The following is a 21,064-nucleotide window of genomic DNA, read 5'->3' as shown; positions in this document are numbered from 1 at the left end:
GCTAACTTCCCAAGCAAGGGGGAGTTGGTGGTTTTTGTCAAGCTCCACACTCCAGAGAAACATTTTTCACTCTAAAATAATGAGCATAAGCAGCTCGCAAAAGGTTCTGCGGCCAATTCTAAAGCATATGGTCACAGTCCACCCATAGACTCCCTCTGTCCTCTTCCTACAGCACAGGGCAGAAAGCACCCTAGCGACCCTCGGGGAGATTGCAGGAAGCCCTTTGCCCTGATCCCTCTGGTGGAAGTCCCCTAGCCATTGGCCAAATACACCACTTGCATGGCTCTGTGCGTGGGCATGAGTGCTGTGCACAAGTCAGAAGCGCCTTGCCTGCTGGGAAAGCCGGATTGCTGGGCCAAACCCCAGTGCCAAAGCTGGATATAAACTTCCCCAGGTGAAAGTCAGAGCCCTGAACACGAGCGGGAATGTCGGACCCCGCACTGCCGGGTGGATCCTGTTCATCCCAGGCACCATCTACAGAACTGGTCAGAGCCCGTCTAGGTACATCCACCCGCCACGTGAAACCCGAGGCAGGGAGCCTCAGAGCTCAGCTGGGCTCGAACCTGCCATGTCGACACTGGGCTCAGGCTGCAGTGGGGGGCCTGAGCCCTGGGAATGGGGCACGCGAGAGCCCACTTGGCTGCACAGAGGTTTTAGCACTAGCATGAGCCTTGCAAGGCCGAGTCTGCGGCGCTCTGAGCCGTGCTGCCGTGGGTTTTATAATGGAGCCCAGCCGTGCCCTCCAATCTCACGGTCTAGTCCCTACTGTAAAGCCAACGCTCAGATCACAGCAGCATCAGGTCATAACCCAACCCCCGTCCACCTCAACACACCCTGCCGAGGAAAGGTGGCCATGGCGGCATGCCCAGCTTGGGCAGACCAGTTCAGGGGCTTGGTCGCTCTGCTGGAGAGCTGGACAATCGCAGAGCAGTAGAACTGGAAGGGGCCTCGAGTCCAGTCCCAGCCCTCATGGCAGGACAAGCACCGTCCAGACCATCCCCGCCAGGTATCTGCCATGGTGGAGATTCCGCAACCTGCCTAGCCAACGTATCCCAGTGTTTCATCCCCGACAGGTGGGACGTGTTTCCTAGTGTCCAACCTCAACCTCCCTGGCTGCAGTTTAAGCCCCTTGCTCCTTGTCCTGTCCTCCGAGGCCAAGGGGACAATTTGTGACCCCCTTTTAGGTGCACAGTGCAATGGACTCAGCTGTGGCCATGGCCCTGGCTCTCGTTCTAATGAACCAGTTTCTGGAGCTGCTCTCTAGCGTCAGACGGGAGGCAAAGGGGCTGATGCTCTGATTACCCTCCGGTTCAGTTTTCAGGGTCAGCGGGTGACTCCACTCGCTCCAGAAGCCCAGGTACTCGGAGCCAGGCCTGGGCTTAGCCCGCACTTGGAACTCATAGACTGTGTCCCTCTGGAATTCCAGCGGCAGGAGCACCACGCTTCGCGTGTCCTCCGGGATCACTTTGCTCTTCTGAGTCTGGGAAAGGGAAACACCGCGGCAGCTTTTAGCAGAAGTGGAGGCTTTGGTCCCAGTCCCCACCTGCTCCCCACCCCCAAAGGTTCTGTTTCTGACTAAACGTGTTGGTTTCAGTATTAGACTGACGAACTGTAACCTTTTAGCACCCTCTGATCCCCGCCTGCCTACCAATGGCCCCCCACGGGCGACAGGCACAAAATGGAGCTGGCCTGGTAGCGCCCCAGCTCTGCGCTAGCTGGCCCATCCGCAGGCAGGAGGCGAGGTTCTGTCGCACAGCCCACAGCTAGAGAGGTCTGAATGGCCCTGTGCTGCCAGCTGAGAGAGCCCTTGCGGGGGCCCCCAGGGAAACGGGACGTGGCTGGGCAGGGCTACTCCACCACACCCGGCCTTCTCTACAAGCTGCAGGCAGGAGCAGGGGTGCAGGCGGCGGAGGCACAGGGGCATGTACAGGATTCAGAGGCCCCAGATTTCCCCCTTGTAGCTGGCCCCGATTCCCAATGACTCTCCACACACAGGGGCGCAGAGGGGCATTGTGGGGGGAGCGCTGTGCCTGCTGTTCTCCCACCCAGGCTGTGTGAGGGGAGGGGAGCGCAGGAGAGCAGCGAGCTCCAGCCTCAGGCCCAGAGCTTCTTCCCAGCCCCAGCAGGTGCTCGGCGGCTAGCCCCAGCTGTGCGGGGGCAGGGAGAGGATGATGGGACTTCCCTTGCAGGGAGCCATCAGGGTCAGACCAGAATCTCCCCTGGCTCCAAGGAGCTCTGCACCTCCTGCCCCACTTCCTGCCCCCGTCACTTAGCTACAGGGGAGCTACCCCCATCCCCCAACCTCTGTGCATCCGGATCCCCCCCAGAACCTCCAGCTGAGCCCCCTACACTTGAGCTGTCAATCTGCTGAGCCTCCCTATGGCATCTGGAGCCCACCCCCACCCCGATCCCCCTCGAAGCCTCAAGCCCCTGGGCTCTCCAAACAGACTCAGACTCCACTGGTGGCTGAAGTCGAGGGGCCCCAGCCTGTCCCTCTCTCCAGGGAGCATCGGGCGGATGCGGAGCCATGCAGCTATGCCAGGGTCTGGATCTCTGCATAAGGGCCCTAGGGCCTCCTGTCCTGTACCAGTGTCAGTGTCACGAATGGGAACCTCCCTGGGGCTGATGCTGATGGAATGGCCGGGGCTGATCTACACGGCTGCAGCCCAGGAAACAGCCAACCCCCGACAGGGCAGCAGAGAGGGTCTAGTGGGCCAGTCCCTGGGACCTGCAGCTCCAGGCTGACAGCTGTGCAAGCATCTTCCTGAGACGTCCCCCTCTGGACTGGGCCCTGGACAGCAGAAGCCGGCAGCAGCCCCCTGGCCCTGGCTCCTGCCCCAACATGCTGCTGGCTTAAGCTGACAGCACTCGGCGGGGAGGGAGCAGACCCTATTTCATACTTTCATTGCCCTGCCAGGCCAGCACCCAGCCAAGCAGCCGTGGCTAACCCTGTGGGGGCTGCAGCATTGGCCTGGGGTGCGACTCATCCAGCGGAGGAGAGGCCTGAGCTCCAAGTCTTGCCTATGAAAGTCAGAGCCCCTCAGACACAAGGAGAAATGATCCCAGTCTCCATCCAGCGCCAGCCAGGCAGGCCAGTCAAACGAAGACACCGTGTGCACCCCGAGGACTCCTTCCTCTCCTGCCCCGCCAGAGCTCAGCGCTGTTACTTTACAGAGGCTGGGCCTTCTCCTGCTTTGGCTCATGCCTGCACACCTGTTCTGCTGGTGTGGTACGTACACTCCCATCGGTACCCTCGCTTCCCTCTCACCTCCCAGGTATCGCTCTTCTTCTTATACCGCAGCTCGTACTGCAGCTCGTTATCCAAGTTGTAAAAGACCGGAGAGTTCCGATAGATGGTGTCCCAGGAGATGTTGTATCCCTCCGAAAGCACGGCCGTCAGGTTGAACGGCGGGTACGGCTTAACTGGGGTGCAAACACAGAAAGAAAATTGTGCTGATTTGCACGGTCCTGAGACCCTCTGCTCTGGCTGGGTGCAGGGGACGGGAATGGTCTCTGACAACAGCACCCGTCACTTATTGCTCATGCCCTTGCAAGGCCGTCTGCTTTCCGGTAACCCTCTGACACGTGCCTCGACGCTCCTTACCTGAGGCTCCATTTCGGAACCAAATACTGAAACTCCACCAGTAGGTTGGCAGCCCCTTGTGGCCTGTGTGTGTCTAGTTGGGCACCCAGGAACCTCGTGGTTTATTGCAGGATTCAGGGTTCAGCAACGTGCTGTGTGAACAAGCTACACCAGCATCCACCCTGACTGTCCTGTCATGAGGACCAACTCCCCTGTACAAGAGGCAACTCAGGAAAGAGGCAGGTTTCTAGGGGTATTTGATGCCACCTGACAGGGCAAGAACTTTATGTTGCTCAGATTTCCCACTGGAACGGCTGCTACTGGGCGTGTTTGTGACACGTCCGATGGAAGCGACCCTTCATGGTCATGTCTGCTTCTGGCTGAATAACTAGCATTGTGGCTATTTAGACATAGAGCAGATCTGAGGCGGGAACAAGTCACCTGCTACTCCAGGGACACGCGATATGCAGGGACCGACACATGCCCCCCACTCCAGCCTGGGCAGAGGGCCAGCCTTATGCAGCAGGCCCCCCGCCTGGCAGCATGCACGCACAAACCCCTAGGCACTCCCATGTGACCCAGAGCGACGTGTGCCCAGAGGCACCGGGATCGTGCTGCAGAAAGGTAGGTTCAGCAGTTCATGTACTTACTGTTCTGGCTCAGATGAAATTCACTGCATGCTTTGGAAGTTGTGTACTGCCCATCGGCCAGCTTTGTCACATCTACCCTGAACATGTCGTCAGAATGGAAATACTTCAGGTCCATGCAGCATGCGTACTGAGTGTGAGTAGCATTTCTGGACACCTGGAGCAGACTGCAGGAGCGCTCCGAAATGTCCATCTCTTCTTCAACAAGCCTTTAAACATCAAACACAGCCCCCTCAGAGAATCACGGGACTGGAAGGAACCGCGAGAGCAGATTCCACAACCCCCTGGCAATTGATTCCAGTGTTTCACCAGCCTGACAGGCAGGAAGTTTTTCCTAATGTCCAACCTAAACCTCCCTTGCTGCGGTTTAAGCCCCTTGCTTCTTGTCCTGCTCTGAGAGGCCAAGGAGAACGATTCTTCTCCCTCCTTGTAACAACATGTTTTAATGGGGCTAGTTTGTGATTTGTGAAACATATAGGGCTGGCCCGAGCCATTCTTGCACCCCATGCAGTAGGCGCGCAGCGCATGCATGGCCCCTCCCTGGTTGATGTGTATGGGGCACCACGCCCCCAGGCATCCGGGGCATGCGTGGTCCCACCCCCATGCAGCAACCTATGGGGGGCGCCTGATGCAGCGCCCCTTACCACGTCAATCAGATGCCCCCCATAGGTTGGCACCTCGGGTGGCTAGCCCCCTTAATCCGGCCCTAGTAACACACGTAACTAAAATGAGTTAGCAGAGAAATTCATGAAAAGCAAAAGTGGCACAATTAGGTTTTTAAATGGAAATTCACTTCTGAATGCCAACAAATACTTGCAAAAAAATCCCTCTATCTACTCAGCTCTAAGCAGAGTTATGAGAGATCTTGGGAATACAGTGAGCAGGAAACAGCCCTGAAGTGTGGTAGGTAAGGGGAGATGGGACATTTCAAAGTCAATAGATGGGGTGAAACAAAAAACAGGACTATGCAGCACTTTAAAGACTACCAAGATGGTTTATTAGGTGATGAGCTTTCGTGGGCCGGACCCACTTCCTCAGATCAAATAGTGAAAGAAAATTGTCACAACCATATATACCAAAGGATACAATTTAAAAAATGAACACGTATGTGTTCTTGATCTTATATTCCTGCGCATCCAGAAATATAATTTATGCCATCATGTGCCGAAAGTGTCCGTCTGCTATGTACATTGGGCAAATGTCTCAGACACTTCGCCAGAGGATCAGTGCCCACAAAACAGATATTAGACAGGATCACAAAGAAAAAACAGTTTCTTGCCATTTCAACCAGAAAGGACATTGTCTCAACGACTTGATTACCTGCATCCTGCTTCAAAGGCCTTTTCAGACTACACTTGAAAGAGAATCCTCTGAACTGTCATTCATGCTTAAATTCAACACTTTACACTTAAGTTTGAATAAAGACTCTAATTATCTTACCCATTACAAAGATAGCTTCCCCAATTATCACCTCTAATACCATTAGCTCACAGACATTTACCCCCCCCCCCATCCCCCTTCTGTTCTGAAATGTGATTTGTCCTTTTCATATGTGTTCATTTTCTTAATTGTATCCTTTGGTATATATGGTTGTGACAATTTTCTTCCACTATTTGATCTGAGGAAGTGGGTCTGGCCCACAAAAGCTCATCACCTAATAAACCATCTTGTTAGTCTTTAAAGTGCTACATTGTCCTGTTTTTTATTCAGCTCCACCAGACTAACACGGCTGCATTTCTATCACTAATAGACGGGGTGTTAGAGGTTACTCTCCAGGCTAGCTACAGCTGCACGGTCTCTTTCCTTCAGGGCCGTTCCTACAAACGAGCCCTCAGGGGCGGATATAGGGCAGGGCGAACGGGGTGGCCGCCCCGGGACCCGCGCTTAAAAAAGCCCCGCGCATGCGCCGTGGCAAAGGGGGGGCCCCGCGGAGTTATGCTGCCCGGGGCCCTGGAAAACAGTCATCTGCCCCTGCGAGCCCTACGCGGATGCAAAGGCAGAGGAGGGTCAAGGGTTACACTAGCAGGGGGGGCCCAAGGACACAGATCTGGCCAGAAATAAAGCCATATGCTGGCAAAGGGTGGGCCACAGCATTATCCACATCTGAGTCCTAACACTGCTCCAAGCCCAACAGCAGCAGGGCCAGTCTCAGGCCTGGGAGACGGAGGAGCATGCATGGCGGGAGGCAGTGAAGTGTGTGTATTGGGGGGTGATACCGCCCTGCTATGGCCCGGGGGCAACGGCTTTCACAGGCTCCTGGGCAAGGCTCCGCACCCCCAGCAGGAGGGGGGCTTCGGGTGGCAGAGTCGGGGCAGAGAGCCTGCCAAGCCGGCTGCAGCATGGGGCTGGACCTCCCCCCAGCCCTCAGCACTAGAGCAGCGTGCAGCGCCCAGGCCCCTCTCAACTGGGGCAACTGCCTCCTTTCCCCTCCCTGCCGGGAGCCGGGTTACGGAAGCCAGAAATGGGAAGTCCCCTCGAGTGCGGGGGAGTGAGTGCGGTCGGCGGTGAGCCCAGAGGCCTGAGAAGGAGAGCGGCGCGCTCTAGCCCCTGGCAAACGGCTGCAAATGTAAGCCGTGTCCCCGGCTCGTGAGTACCTACCACGTGGCCGTGAGGTTGTACAAAGTCCCACTGGGCTCAGTTTTCTGGACACACGTCAGGGTCTGCACATAGTCCACAGAACAAACCAGATCTTCACAGCACGTAGCTGCACGTGCAGGGGGAGAGAATAAGGCAACAGTTTCAGTGCCAGACCCAGGGCCCCTCATCCGCACTCTCTGTGTTCTATCATTTTGACAAAGGCTTTAAGAACATTTTAAATCAGCTGCTACAAAATTCCTAAGTCTTGTCAGGGCTGCACCAGCCATAAGTTCTGCTTCTCTCCCTGGGCAGAGAAGAAGGAGCTGCCCTTTTGCTTTGCTGGCCGTGAAACTAGTGCTTGTTATTTTAAACAGCAGAGTCATGTACTTCCCCTCCCCTCCCCCAAGAACTGCACTCCCTGCAGCACCTCTGTGCACTTTCTCATCTGGGCAGTTGTTTGTCAAGCTGCAGCGTGTGAAAAGCCAAAAGCAACATTCAAAACAGCCACCAGACTGTCTCTACACTATGCAGTGCTTAGCGACGTGGCTGTGTCAGTACAGCCGTGCTGCTTCAAGCTGTGGAGTGCAGCCATACCCCAGGTGTCGTGGCTGTGTCAGTACAGCCATGCTGCTAAAAGCTGCATAGTGTAGCACAGACATACCCTGAGTGACATGGCTGTCTTGGTACAGTCGGGCTGCTAAAACCCGCGCAGTGTAGCACAGACATACCCCGAGTGACATGGCTGTCTTGGTACAGTCGGGCTGCTAAAACCCACGCAGTGTAGCACAGACATACCCCGAGTGACATGGCTGTGTTGGTACAGTCAGGCTGCTAAAACCCACACAGTGTAGCACAGACATACCCCGAGTGACGTGGCTGTGTTGGTACAGTCGGGCTGCTAAAACCCACGCAGTGTAGCACAGACATACCCCGAGTGACATGGCTGTCTTGGTACAGTCAGGCTGCTAAAACCCACGCAGTGTAGCACAGACATACCCCGAGTGACGTGGCTGTGTTGGTACAGTCAGGCTGCTAAAACCCGCGCAGTGTAGCACAGACATACCCCGAGTGACGTGGCTGTGTTGGTACAGTCGGGCTGCTAAAACCCGCGGAGTGTAGCACAGACATACCCCGAGTGACGTGGCTGTGTTGGTACAGTCGGGCTGCTAAAACCCGCACAGTGTAGCACAGACATACCCCGAGTGACGTGGCTGTGTTGGTACAGTCGGGCTGCTAAAACCCGCACAGTGTAGCACAGACATACCCCGAGTGACGTGGCTGTGTTGGTACAGTCGGGCTACTAAAACCCGCACAGTGTAGCACAGACATACCCCGAGTGACGTGGCTGTGTTGGTACAGTCGGGCTGCTAAAACCTGCACAGTGTAGCACAGACATACCCCGAGTGACGTGGCTGTGTTGGTGCAGTCGGGCTGATAAAACCCACGCAGTGTAGCACAGACATACCCCGAGTGACGTGGCTGTGTTGGTACAGTCGGGCTGCTAAAACCCGCGCAGTGTAGCACAGACATATCCCGAGTGACGTGGCTGTGTTGGTACAGTCGGGCTGCTAAAACCCACGCAGTTAAGCACAGACATATCCCGAGTGACGTGGCTGTGTTGGTACAGTCGGGCTGCTAAAACCCGCGCAGTGTAGCACAGACATACCCCGAGTGACGTGGCTGTGTTGGTACAGTCGGGCTGCTAAAACCCGCACAGTGTAGCACAGACATACCCCGAGTGACGTGGCTGTGTTGATGCAGTCGGGCTGATAAAACCCGCGGAGTGTAGCACAGACATACCCCGAGTGACGTGGCCGTGTTGGTGCAGTCGGGCTGCTAAAACCCACGCAGTGTAGCACAGACATATCCCGAGTGACGTGGCTGTGTTGGTACAGTCAGGCTGCTAAAACCCGCGCAGTGTAGCACAGACATACCCCGAGTGACGTGGCTGTGTTGGTACAGTCGGGCTGCTAAAACCCGCGCAGTGTAGCACAGACATACCCCGAGTGATGTGGCTGTGTTGGTACAGTCGGGCTGCTAAAACCCGCGTAGTGTAGCACAGACATACCCCGAGTGACGTGGCTGTGTTGGTACAGTCGGGCTGCTAAAACCCGCGCAGTGTAGCACAGACATACCCCGAGTGACGTGGCTGTGTTGGTACAGTCGGGCTGCTAAAACCCGCGCAGTGTAGCACAGACATACCCCGAGTGACGTGGCTGTGTTGGTACAGTCGGGCTGCTAACACCCGCGCAGTGTAGCACAGACATACCCCGAGTGACGTGGCTGTGTTGGTACAGTCGGGCTACTAAAACCCGCACAGTGTAGCACAGACATACCCCGAGTGACGTGGCTGTGTTGGTACAGTCGGGCTGCTAAATCCCACGCAGTGTAGCACAGACATACCCCGAGTGACGTGGCTGTGTTGGTGCAGTCGGGCTACTAAAACCCGCACAGTGTAGCACAGACATACCCCGAGTGACGTGGCTGTGTTGGTGCAGTCGGGCTGCTAAAACCCGCACAGTGTAGCACAGACATACCCCGAGTGACGTGGCTGTGTTGGTACAGTCGGGCTGCTAAAACCCGCGCAGTGTAGCACAGACATACCCCGAGTGACGTGGCTGTGTTGGTGCAGTCGGGCTGCTAAAACCCGCACAGTGTAGCACAGACATACCCCGAGTGACGTGGCTGTGTTGTTGCAGTCGGGCTGCTAAAACCCGCACAGTGTAGCACAGACATACCCCGAGTGACGTGGCTGTGTTGGTACAGTCAGGCTGCTAAAACCCGCGCAGTGTAGCACAGACATACCCCGAGTGACGTGGCTGTGTTGGTACAGTCGGGCTGCTAAAACCTGCGTAGTGTAGCACAGACATACCCCGAGTGACGTGGCTGTGTTGGTACAGTCGGGCTGCTAAAACCCGCGCAGTGTAGCACAGACATACCCCGAGTGACGTGGCTGTGTTGGTGCAGTCGGGCTGCTAAATCCCACGCAGTGTAGCACAGACATACCCCGAGTGACGTGGCTGTGTTGGTACAGTCAGGCTGCTAAAACCCGCGCAGTGTAGCACAGACATACCCCGAGTGACGTGGCTGTGTTGGTACAGTCGGGCTGCTAAATCCCACGCAGTGTAGCACAGACATACCCCGAGTGACGTGGCTGTGTTGGTACAGTCGGGCTGCTAAAACCCGCGCAGTGTAGCACAGACATACCCCGAGTGACGTGGCTGTGTTGGTGCAGTCGGGCTGCTAAAACCCGCACAGTGTAGCACAGACATACCCCGAGTGATGTGGCTGTGTTGGTACAGTCGGGCTGCTAAAACCCGCGCAGTGTAGCACAGACATACCCCGAGTGACGTGGCTGTGTTGGTACAGTCGGGCTGCTAAAACCCGCACAGTGTAGCACAGACATACCCCGAGTGATGTGGCTGTGTTGGTACAGTCGGGCTGCTAAAACCCGCGCAGTGTAGCACAGACATACCCCGAGTGACGTGGCTGTGTTGGTGCAGTCGGGCTGCTAAAACCCGCACAGTGTAGCACAGACATACCCCGAGTGACGTGGCTGTGTTGGTACAGTCGGGCTGCTAAAACCCGCGCAGTGTAGCACAGACATACCCCGAGTGACGTGGCTGTGTTGGTACAGTCGGGCTGCTAAAACCCGCACAGTGTAGCACAGACATACCCCGAGTGACGTGGCTGTGTTGGTACAGTCGGGCTGCTAAAACCCGCGCAGTGTAGCACAGACATATCCCTGAGTCTGTTGTTTCTCCCATGAGGTTACACTCTGCTCTCCAGGAGCAGCCTAAGGGCATCAATCTGCAAGGGTTGGTCCTGCTTCGAGCAGGGCCTTGGACTCGAAGCCCCTGGAGCTCTCTTCCAGCCCTTGTCTCCAATGCTGTGGCTCCCGAAAGAAGAGGGGGCTCTGACTGGAAGGGAGGGCAGCCGGGAGCCCCACAACACCCATCAGCACAGGAAACGCTAATAATTAGCTGACGGGGGGTGGAGACCCCGGTTCACTGGGAGTGCACAGGGGACTAGCCATCAGCGTGTGGGGTGCAGCAGCGCAGTCCAGCTCCTGAGTGCTCATCTTGACTCTGGTACCAACTTACTTCGTGGTCTTGATCAAGCTGCTGCCCCACTTTGCCCCTCAGTGTCCCCTTTTGTAGCATGGGGATGCTCCACTGTTCTCTATTGTCTAGTGCTGAGCTAGGAAGCTCTGCCTCTGTTGTGTGTACGAACAGCACCTAGCACTGATCCGTGGCTGAGGCCCTACCACAGTACGGCAGAGTGCAGGTAAGTGCGGAATAGTCTATTCCAGTCATCCCGCTGCTGTAGCCCTCCTGGACTAAGCTCGGGCCTGCGAGGCATCATCAGAACCTTGGAGCTGAGAACTGGGCATCGGAACCCTGATTCAGAGGCCATCCATGGCTGTCCTGGCGTGGCAGCGCTCCGATGAAGCCGGCAGGGGACTGGCTATCTGTAAAATGCCACCCCATTGCGGGTTCTCCTCAGGGTTGCAGCACGCCCTAAGGGGAAAGCTCCTGAGGAGATGGAGAAGGAGCATCGCAGCAAGGCAGGGAATGCTTCTTGGCCCACCTCTACAGCTGATGCCTAGGGCGTCATGCCATGTCACCCTCACACCTGTGCGAGGGGCCTGCAGCTCATCCCTGTGGCCAGGTGGGCAGGATAGTGCGGCTCGGGGGCTTCCGGGTTGTCCTAATCATACCCAGACACCCCGGGCATGGGGCACCATCCCCCGGAGCAGCAGACACCCCTCCCAGAGAGAGGAGGAGTTTGCTCTACTACAGCCTGAGCTGGGAGCCAGCTGGCTTTTAGCACAGGCAGGAGAGGCTCATGCACTAAGCTCCAGTGGTCCCAGATTTGGTTCCGCCTGCCGGTGTTACATTGACTCGACTGTGAAGTGAGGTGGGGCTCCATTTAGAAACAGAAACAGAAAATCAAATCCCCCATCTGGTTCCTGCAGATGCTATTTGTTCTGCTTGTTTCCAGTCGAAGGGCTGTTTTCGAGAAGTCAGCTCTGGCTCGGTTACAGGGTTAGAGTGGCTCAGCTTCTGGGGCCCAGGCAGGTCAATTCAAGGCTCTGCTTCTCCAGAGGCGCTGAGCTGGCCATTCCTAGCCTGCCTGTGTCACTGCAGGTGGCGGGGGTTGAAATTGCTCTAATCACACGGCTGACGAGACGCCATTTCTGCTGAAATACCCCCAGCCCTGCATCGCAGGGTCCCTCTGCCCTGGAGCTGGGGGTAACTCCCAGGGGGAAGAGAGACCTGCATGAGCCCTGTTCAAGCACAGGGACAGCAGGTGTAGACCTGCCGGCCCAGGCCACATAGGGCTGACTGCCCTGAGCATGTGTCGGACCTCCTGCACAGCGTGACCCAAGCACCTCCGGATGCCAAGTGGCAGAGGGCAAGGGGTCCATGGGGCACTGGGATCCCCTGGGTTCACCAGAAGAGCTCACGTGAGGTCGGGTCTGGACCCCACTGCGGCTCTTCACTGCGACGGTTGGAAGGGTGTTTCTGGCACTAGGGGAGGAGCTACGTAGATGTGCGCCAGGGGGTGCTAGGTCTGCTGTTAGCACAGGTCACCCCCATGTACCATCTCTCCAGGCCAGTGTGGGCCGGAGCGGATCCCAGGAAGAACCGGCTGCTGCTAGCAGCCCACACACGGCCGCTTTACGTCCTTGTCTCTTCGCCTCCCTCCTCTCCATGCTGACAGGGGGAGGAAAAGGGGCAGCTGGCCAGGCCCATGCAGCAGTCTGTTAGCACACCAAGGCAAACGCTAATGAAGAGCTGGTGGGAAGTCCCAAAGGAAGAAGTGAATTGCGAGGAGGGCGCTAGGGGATATGCCCGTTTTCAGTGAAAATGGAAGGTCTGTTCTGGTATTTGGGGGTGCAAAGAAAATGGAAGGTCTGTTCTGGTATTTGGGGGTGCAAAGAAAATGGAAGGTCTGTTCTGCTATTTGGGGGTGCAAAGAAAATGGAAGGTCTGTTCTGCTATTTGGGGGTGCATTCCTTCCGGACAAGCTGCCAGGGGCCTTGCTCTTACAAGAAAAGAACTCAGCCCAGCTGGTTGAAGATGTGGGTGAAAGTACTTGAGGTAAGTGGTCTAGTAGGAGGCAGGAGGTGCCTTGTTAGTTAAGGTTAGCCTCCAGACAGCGGGTTAGGATTTTGTTTTATATGTTGTAACAGTTGGTTTTCAATAGTCTCATTCTCTTTCACTTGAATTTCTGTTATTTGTAATAAACTTGCTCTTGTTCTTCCTATGGAGGTAGTTCAGTGCTGGGTGTGGTGCAAAGTGGTGATTGTGACTTGAATCTTACAAGCAGGCGGGTGCTGTCGTCTTTGGGGAACCACGAATTGAAGTGCTCCGCGAGGGTTCTGCGGACCGCGGGCTGAGTGCTCCACCAACAGCACCCTGGGGACTTGCAGGTGGTAGGTGCCTATTACTATCCTGTGCACAAGAAGGGTCTGCAGAGGTCTGGCAGGCCGGGCTTATGCTGCCAGAGGCTGGCGATTTCAGGGAGCTGATCCACAGCAGGCCCAGACAAGACTTTCACTCCCTAAGGACAGGCAGCAGTGAGGTGCCTCAGCTCTGGGCAGCCCGTCTGTGATGTTCTAGCTTGAGGAGAGCTAGGGAATTACACCCCCAGCTTGGAGTGCAGACATACCCCAAAAGCCCAGCAAGTGGCTGTATCATTATAAGCAGGAACAGACAAACAGGTTGGGACAAAATAAAATGGAGCTTGAACCTTTAGCCAATTAGCTTAAGCCCCAGATATCTTGAGCCTTGGCCTTTTACTAACATACACTGACCCATTTCAGCCAATGAGCAGTCCTGTGGCGCCTTAGAGATGAACACGCTTATTAGGGCACGAGCTTTCAGGGTAAAACCCACTTCATCAGATGAACTGGAGCGGAAATTACAGAATCCGGGGTATATAGAACAGAAGAAGAAGTTGCCTGTCAATGGTAGGACCAGTGTTAATGAGGCTAATTACGTTATTTTAGTAAAGAAACAGATCAGTAGAGCCAGATGAGAACCCAGAAGTCACCTACTCCAAGACAGATCCAACAAGGAAAATCACAGAACATCACTGACCGCCACCTACAGCCCCAGGCTTCACCTCTCCAGTGCATCATTGACAATCTACAACCTAGCCTGGAAATTGACCCCTCCCTGTCACAGGCCTTGGGCAGACAGGTCAGTCCCTGCCTGCAGACAGCCCCCAGCCTGAAGCAAATACTTTCCAGCAGCCACATGCCACAACACACATACACTCACCCAGGAACTCCCCCCCCCCCCCGCAACAAACCCTGTTGCTAACTCTGTCCACCCATCTACACAAGCAACACCACCATAGCACATAACCAAATAAGCCACCACATCAGAGGCTCGTACAACTGCACATCCGAAAATGTGATCTGTGCCATCAAGTGACAGCAACGCCCCTCTGCCATGGATATTAGCCAGTCCAGAGAGTCTCTGCATCAAAGGGTAAATAGATGCAAGTCAGACATCAGGAATGGTACCACTCAAACTTGTAGCGGAACATTTTAACCTCCCTGGATATTCAGTAATGGATTTAAAAATAGCCATTTCTACAAAGGAATGTTACCACCCGCTCACAGAGGGAGACAGCTGACCTGGAGTTCATTTACAAGTTCAATACTATCGACTTAAGCCTGAATAAGGATCTTAACTGGTTAACTAACTACAAAGGCAATTTCCCCACTTTTGATATTTGACTCTGCATATCAAATGCTGTGAATGTGACTTATCCACCCTGAGTTAATTAGCCTCATTAACACTGGTCCTACAATTGACCGGTAAGTTCCTTTTCTTTTATATATTCCCTGGATTCTGTAATTTCCGCTCCAGTTCATCTGATGAAGTGGCTTTCACCCATGAAAGCTTATGCCCTAATGACTCGGTTCTTCTGCAAGGTGCCATAGGGCTGCTCATTGGTTTTGCAGACTAACATGGCTATTCCCCTGAGGCCAGTTCAACATAGGCTTAAATAATGGCCAACAGAATAAGAAGCTTCACGGATGTGAAAGTGTAGGAAAGAAATGTGGGAACTTACTGTGCTGAAGCAAAAGGAAGAAGGGAATTGCCTGGAGCTGCAATTTGTTCCTCATGCTTATCCCAGTTGGCCGTCCTGAAAAGCAAAACATGAGCTCAGCCCAGCCACCGAACAGTGAGAGAGACATGTTGGGAGCGTCACACCGCAGCGTGCCGGAGCTCACTAGTAACCCTACTACAACACCTGCATGCAGGCTACGCTAGAGTCCTTACTCTCTGCTGGGTGCCTATGGTTAGACGTGCCTTGGGACAGTGGGTGCTTGCACCCGCGTAGAGTCTGGTGGCAGGCCCTATAGAAACACAGCAGCCAGCTGGACAGCAGCTATGGGGACATGCGGGCATGGACAGTGTGCTGCTGACTGGGACAGGCTAGCCCTTCCTTTTGCTGAGGCCCAGCCACTTCCACATCACCTCCCCCTGCCAGAGTCCAAATGCCACACCGCAGCTGCCGGCCCCTGCCCCAGGCTAGCTCCTCCCGGCCCCAGAAATCCAGGAGGAGGGGCAGCGTGGCTGGAGCTAGGAGCCACCTCACAGAGAGACGGAGCTTTGCCGGGGGCCAAGCAGGAAGTAGAAAGGGGGATGCAGGGTGGAGGATGTTTGTGGAGGCCCAGCTTCCCCTAGTTTATGATACCTGCTCCCATGCAAGTGAGGCTGGTCTCCGTAGAGCCTCCTCCGTCATTTAAACAAGCCCTAAATATCCTGTCAATGAGCCCCAGGACAGTGGGAGGGCTCTGACCCTGCACACGGGACTGGAAAGCTGTCTGCATGGAGCAAAGGGCATGCAGGGCTGGGGCTGGACTGGATGACCTCCTGAGGGCTCTGCCAGCCCTGGGATTCTAGGGACACTGGGAACGCTCATTCACTCCGAGGAAAGGCTGTTCTGGCTGAAAGAGAATCTGTAGGAAAACCTTGGCTTTCAAAGAACAAGGCGACTGCTCAGATCTTTGGCTAAGACACTCTCATGCTCAACCAGTGGCACCAATAAGCCACTCTTCTGCTCAGCCATGAAATGCCAAGGCCACTGCTCTGAAGCAGCCCCCCGGGACGTGACCCATTCAGGCCCAGGCGAGTCTGCAAATGGCTAACATTTATGTGTATGCAAATACAGAGGTAGACACAGCAAGAGTGAAAGTCAACCCTGGCAGGTTTGGGTTGGCGCTCCCACTACCAAGACCTGCCGCAGATCGCCCTGCATAGCACTGCTGTCCCAAGGGGCGTTTGCAGAGGCTTTTACCCAGTGTTGTCAGACTGTGGGAAGGAGGCAAAGGCACCACGTGGCCTTGCCTTATTGTGACGCTGTCACTGAGGGGATGCAGGGCAAAGGCCTGAGGTCTCTGCTGGCTAGAGAGGGCAGGCTCAGGTAGCTGGGCTGGGTCACACTTTGGCCACCCGGACCCTAACAGCGCAGGGCACGAAGCTGCTGCGGCCTGTGTCTTCCCCACGGCTCAGGGCTCTACGGGTCCCTGCATGGCCCCCTGTGCTCAGCAGGCCCCAGGCTCTGAAGCACACCCCGCACTCGATCATGCAGGGAGGAAGGCACTAACTGAGCGTTTCTAACCTGGGGAATATTCTTGTTCAAAAACTTTCCAGGTTTACTCATCTAATGAAAGCAAAATAATTTGAGTCACCAGCAAAAAGCCCCTGTGTCTCCCGAGCTCGTTCAGAGGCTGCTCTCACTGAACCGTGGCCCCAGGGTGTGCTGGAGGCAGGGCCCATGCGAAGGGCAGGAGAAATCTCTCACACGTGCAGCTCCACATGCCAGCCAGTCGGGGGGTCGCAGGAGGCCAGCCCAGCACGTCACTGGCACCGCCTTTCCGGTGGAGGCAACTGGCTTTTTCCATCAATTACATTGGCTCATTCAGCCTTGAGGTCCCTGGCCTGAGCAGGGCTCCGTGTGTGACTGGCTGGGCTGCGCTGCACAGGCTCCAGCAGGGCTGGCTCAAGCCATTCCTGTGCCCCGGGCAGCGGGCGTGCGACACATGCGCGGCCCTGCCCCCGGCGTGCGGTGCCTGATGGGAGCTCTAGGGGGCGCCACACGGCTGGGTGCAGCGCCCCTTACAGCTGCCATCAAGCGCCCCCCATAGGTTGGTGCCCGGGCAGCTGCCCAGCAACCCCCCCTTAATCTGGCCCTGGCTCCAACTAGGAGGCTGTCACGCTCCCTTTGAACATCCATTCACAGCTGACTTCAGGGCATCGTTCCCCACAGTCTGTCCCTGGGTCGCCTTGCACCAGCCGGTCCCTCGACAAATTCCCTTTCTTCCTTCAGCTCCTTGGACCTGTTGCCCCCTTGCTTTCTACGCAACGGTAACTGTCACTGCAGCTTGAACCTCTCTAGCCCAGCACCCTCGGGACCTGACTGGTGCCGAACCAGAGAATTTGCTGGACCATGGGAGGTCGATACTGTCTAGCAGCAACACCAGCACTTTCACTGCTCACTGGCCTTTTAGAAGACATTTGGGGTAATTTAGAGCTAAACAACAGCCCAGAACACTGAGAACCAGGGCTGGGAGTTGTAAACAAACTTTATGGGACCGCGGGAAACTTGGCCACACCCACAATAAACGACATCGACTCACTAAAGTCCTGCCAGACCATGCATGTTGCTGGACCAGAGAGGTTCAGCCTGTACTGGAATTTCTCCAGTTCTCTAAATGCTGGGCCACTGTCAGCCCCCTTCTTACACTAACCCTGAGCTCCTGACTTGCTCTTCTCCACCCCCACTGCCAATCTTGCCATTCGCAGCCACACTGAGAGCGGAGAAAGCTGCCCCCTCTCATCTCTCCCGTCACAGCTTCCCCCATGCGACAAGCACGCTGCTCTGGGCTCCTTTTCGGTCTCTCTCTCCTGGGCCCAGTGCGGCTTTGGCACTGAGGAAGCCTCCCCTGCCTCCACAAAGGTGCTGGTCTCGTTAGCGCTCTGCTGGACACTGCGCTGCAAGCACCATGGGGAGCCATTACTAGCTGCCTTCTGCCTCTTGTGCATCGTGTCGTTACATTAGCACCACTGCTGGGCAGTCCCTTGGCGCACAGCTCGCAACACACCACAGATCCCACTCTGTCTCCCACCGACGGGCCTTCACCAAACATGCCTCTTGCTTTGCCTCAGCTTCCTCCCACTATGCCTCAGACACAGGAGTGCTTCTCCGGAGACAGCTCCTCCAGGACCATGCCCTCTCGGCTGCCTCCTCCTCACAACTCCCCTTTGTCTCCAGTGCCTGTAACCTTCCCGTCTTCTCTCTTCCTGGGCTCTCTCTTTCCTGCAACATGCCCTGGCTTATCGCCCTCTGGGTCCCTTCCCCAGGCAAACCACTGCCTGGATTCCACCTCTGCTGAAATGTTTTTGGCTCTGCTCCCCTTGACTGCTTCAGCCCCCTTCACTGTGGCTCGCCAACATCCCCACTCTCTGGCGCGCACGGCTGAGGAGGTTGTGGAGTCTTCATCTCTGGAGATATGTAAGAGTGAGTTGGCCAGACACCTGGCAGGGACGGTCTAGGTGGTGCTGGGTCCTGCCATGAGGGCTGGGACTGGACTCGATGCCTTTCGAGGTCCCTTCCAGTCCTAGTGTTCTGTGATTCTATGGATTGCTGCTTCCTGCCTTGGCAGATGCACAAGGGAGCCAGTCTTACATCGCCATCACCTTCAAGCAGCTCTGTTAGTCCCACCTCAAAACTGCTCCCCTAAAATCACTGGTAGCTTTGCTCCAGCTGACCCTACTGGACTTCTCCTTTCCCCTTTCCACTCCATCTACCCAGCCAATACAAGCTCCATGTCTACTTCCCCAAACCAGCCAGCTGTCCCTTGCCCCAGTCTTCTCCTGTGCGTCTCCTCCCCGGCTCAGAGACCATTCAGAGAAAAGCATCAGAAAGATCCAGGGCTGGAGGGCCTGAGGGAAGAGGAAGGAGTCGAACATGCTGCTCTCCTCTAGCCGGGCTACAGATGAGTACGTGGGGTGAGATACAGGCAGCCACACAAACAGTCGAGAGAGCGTAACACTAAGGAAAAGAAGAATCGTGTAGGGAGAACTGTGGGTGGAATGGAGACTGACAGGGCAAAATGGAAAATTTAGACTGAGTATCAGAAAAAAGTCTCAGTGCTGCTCTCTGTTAGGCTTTGGAACGATCTCCCAAGGGAAGGGTTGAAACCATCTCAGCTGAGATGTTTAAAACTAGACTGAGCAAAATATTAGCATGTGGGAATAGTCACACGCTGACTTGTGCAGTGGGCTGGATGGGACCTAATCCCACCTCCAGCTTTCGTGAGCTCTTTCCTCCCAGCAGTGTCACCAGCCAGTCGATCGGGATCTACGGGTCGATCTTGGAGCCTCTGACGGGATCCTGACTGGTTTGGCCAAGAGGCTGTCAAGTGCCAGCGCTTCAGCCGCCCCTCCCCCTCTGCTGCTTCTCTCCTGCCCTGTGCCTTGGCGCTGCCTCCTCAGGAGCTGCCTGCTTGCTGGGCAGGGCAGGGGAGGGGGGTGCTGGTGTCAGGGTGCCCCCTCCCCCTCTGTATCCCATCTCCACAGAGCAGAGGGGGGCACAGCAGGACTTGGGAGGGAGTGTGCTGGCTGCTCTGGGGAGTGGTGCAGGGCCAGGGCAGGGGTCAGCCTCCTTAGCCCCACTGCACCCCACCCAGGAACTGCCTGAGGTAGGCAGGGCCCAGCTAGAGCCTACGTCCCGAAACCCTGCCCCAGTCATGAACCCCCTCTTGCACCCCAAGCACCCCTGCATCCAAATGCTCTCAGAGAGGGTGCACCTAGAACCCTGCCCCACGCTCAGCCCAGAGCCCCTCTCGCACTCCAAATCCCTAAATCCTAGACCAGAGCCTGCCCCCAGCCCTCTGCCCAGCCGGGCGAAATTGACAGAGGAGGGGGGGAAGGACGGCGTGAGCAGGGGCAGGGCCTCAGAGAAGGGGCCCAAAGGAGATGAGGCCAGGGTGTCTGGGTGTGAGGTAGATCTTGCGCTGCTCTTGCATTCAAACAGTGATCTCATGCTTGAGAAGGCTGGAGACCGCTGCACTAGAGCATGTCTCCTGCAAGGAGTGGGAGTCCTGTGGCCATTACGGCTAGCACAGCATGCAGGCCTTTAGCGACAGGGCGGCAGCAGAGCAGAGGCAGATTAATGAGCTCAAGGCATTTACCTAATTCCAGCGTGGACACGTCCCCTTCAGCTCTCAGCACCAGTCCAAGGCCAGGAAGGGTCACGACATCATCCGGTCTGACTCCTGCCTCTGCCAGGCCACGAAAGCCACGCAGCACCTGCGCATTAACCCAACCACTGGAATTAGACCAAGGGGCCACAGGAGAGAAAGGAGGGACTGAGGTGCGCCAGAGCCAGGGCAGGGTGACACACATTCGGGTAATCCTGCCGAGTGACTGTCTCCTCTCTCCCTCACCTCAGGCTCTTCCAGGATTTCTCTGTTCCTTGGTCTCTCTCATTCTCTCTCTGAGAAGCACCCACCTTCTCCTCATGTTGTCTAACCTCTTGCACTTGCCAGGGCCCCCAGATCTCTCTCCGTGGCCCCCAAAGCCTTCTCTCCTTCTCCCACAAGTGGCAAGGGAGGAGGGACTGCTGCTCGCAGAGTGAGAGCAGGTGTGTCAGCACACGCCAGGCTCTGGGCCCAAGAGCTTGCTGCTTCGGCTTGGGGTGCTGTGCTGAGACACACCTGCCAGAGCAGAATAGCACGGAACGGAGCAGCAGGCCTGGTTGGGCCCCTATGCCTGGACAAGCACAAGATGCAACTAAGTTCTTTTCCATTTTCCAGGCCTGCTCAGGGCCAAAGCCCTGAGTAGGACTAAGACCAGCCTGTCTGCCTCATTGCCTTCTCAAAGAATTTCTGATCAGAAAACTCATCTCCTCCTTTTCCTACCTCTGTTGGCTCACCTGTTCCTGCCTTGGAGAGTCCACATGAGTAACAGGTTGGGAGGCTCAGGGTCTGTTCTCCCACCTGCTCTGGACTCACTGTGTCACCTCAGGCAAGTCATGTCCCTTCTCTGTGCCTCCGTTTGCCTATCTGTAAGACAGGCCGAGCTACCGGGGGCCCGGGGAAGCCCATAGATTCATGCGTTCCAAGGCCAGGCCAGACCATCATGATCAAACATCCTCTATAGCACTGGACAGAACCGCCCAGAATAGTCCCTAGAGCAGGAAACATCCAATCTTGATTTTAAAA

At 55.9% G+C, this 21,064-nt stretch overlaps 1 protein-coding gene across 5 annotated transcripts in view; it reads right to left on the bottom strand.

Moving 5' to 3' along the window:
* IL21R (interleukin 21 receptor) overlaps positions 1 to 21,064 on the bottom strand; it is a 46,301-nt gene that overhangs the window by 12,502 nt on the left and 12,735 nt on the right. For 2 of the 5 annotated variants that reach the window (XM_075899961.2, XM_075899960.2), the window contains exons 2-7: positions 20,033 to 20,150; positions 14,902 to 14,976; positions 6,829 to 6,934; positions 4,234 to 4,439; positions 3,269 to 3,423; positions 1,303 to 1,480 (exon numbers count right to left, since the gene is read on the bottom strand). In XM_075899961.2, coding sequence (XP_075756076.1) covers positions 1,303 to 1,480; positions 3,269 to 3,423; positions 4,234 to 4,439; positions 6,829 to 6,934; positions 14,902 to 14,956 — 700 coding nt within the window. In that variant the 5' untranslated portion in view covers positions 14,957 to 14,976; positions 20,033 to 20,150. Of the gene's footprint in view, positions 1 to 1,302; positions 1,481 to 3,268; positions 3,424 to 4,233; positions 4,440 to 6,828; positions 7,838 to 14,901; positions 14,977 to 20,032; positions 20,151 to 21,064 lie in introns of those variants that run through there. The other 3 variants (XM_075899963.2, XM_075899962.2, XM_089769348.1) reach the window with 3 other exon arrangements.

Source organism: Pelodiscus sinensis, chromosome 15 (assembly GCF_052426305.1).
Source record: "Pelodiscus sinensis isolate ZL-2025 chromosome 15, ASM5242630v1, whole genome shotgun sequence".
In the NCBI taxonomy this organism is placed as follows: Eukaryota; Metazoa; Chordata; order Testudines; family Trionychidae; genus Pelodiscus; species Pelodiscus sinensis.
The sequence above is the reverse complement of the archived record's forward strand: the minus strand, read 5'-3'. Positions and strand labels throughout refer to the sequence as shown.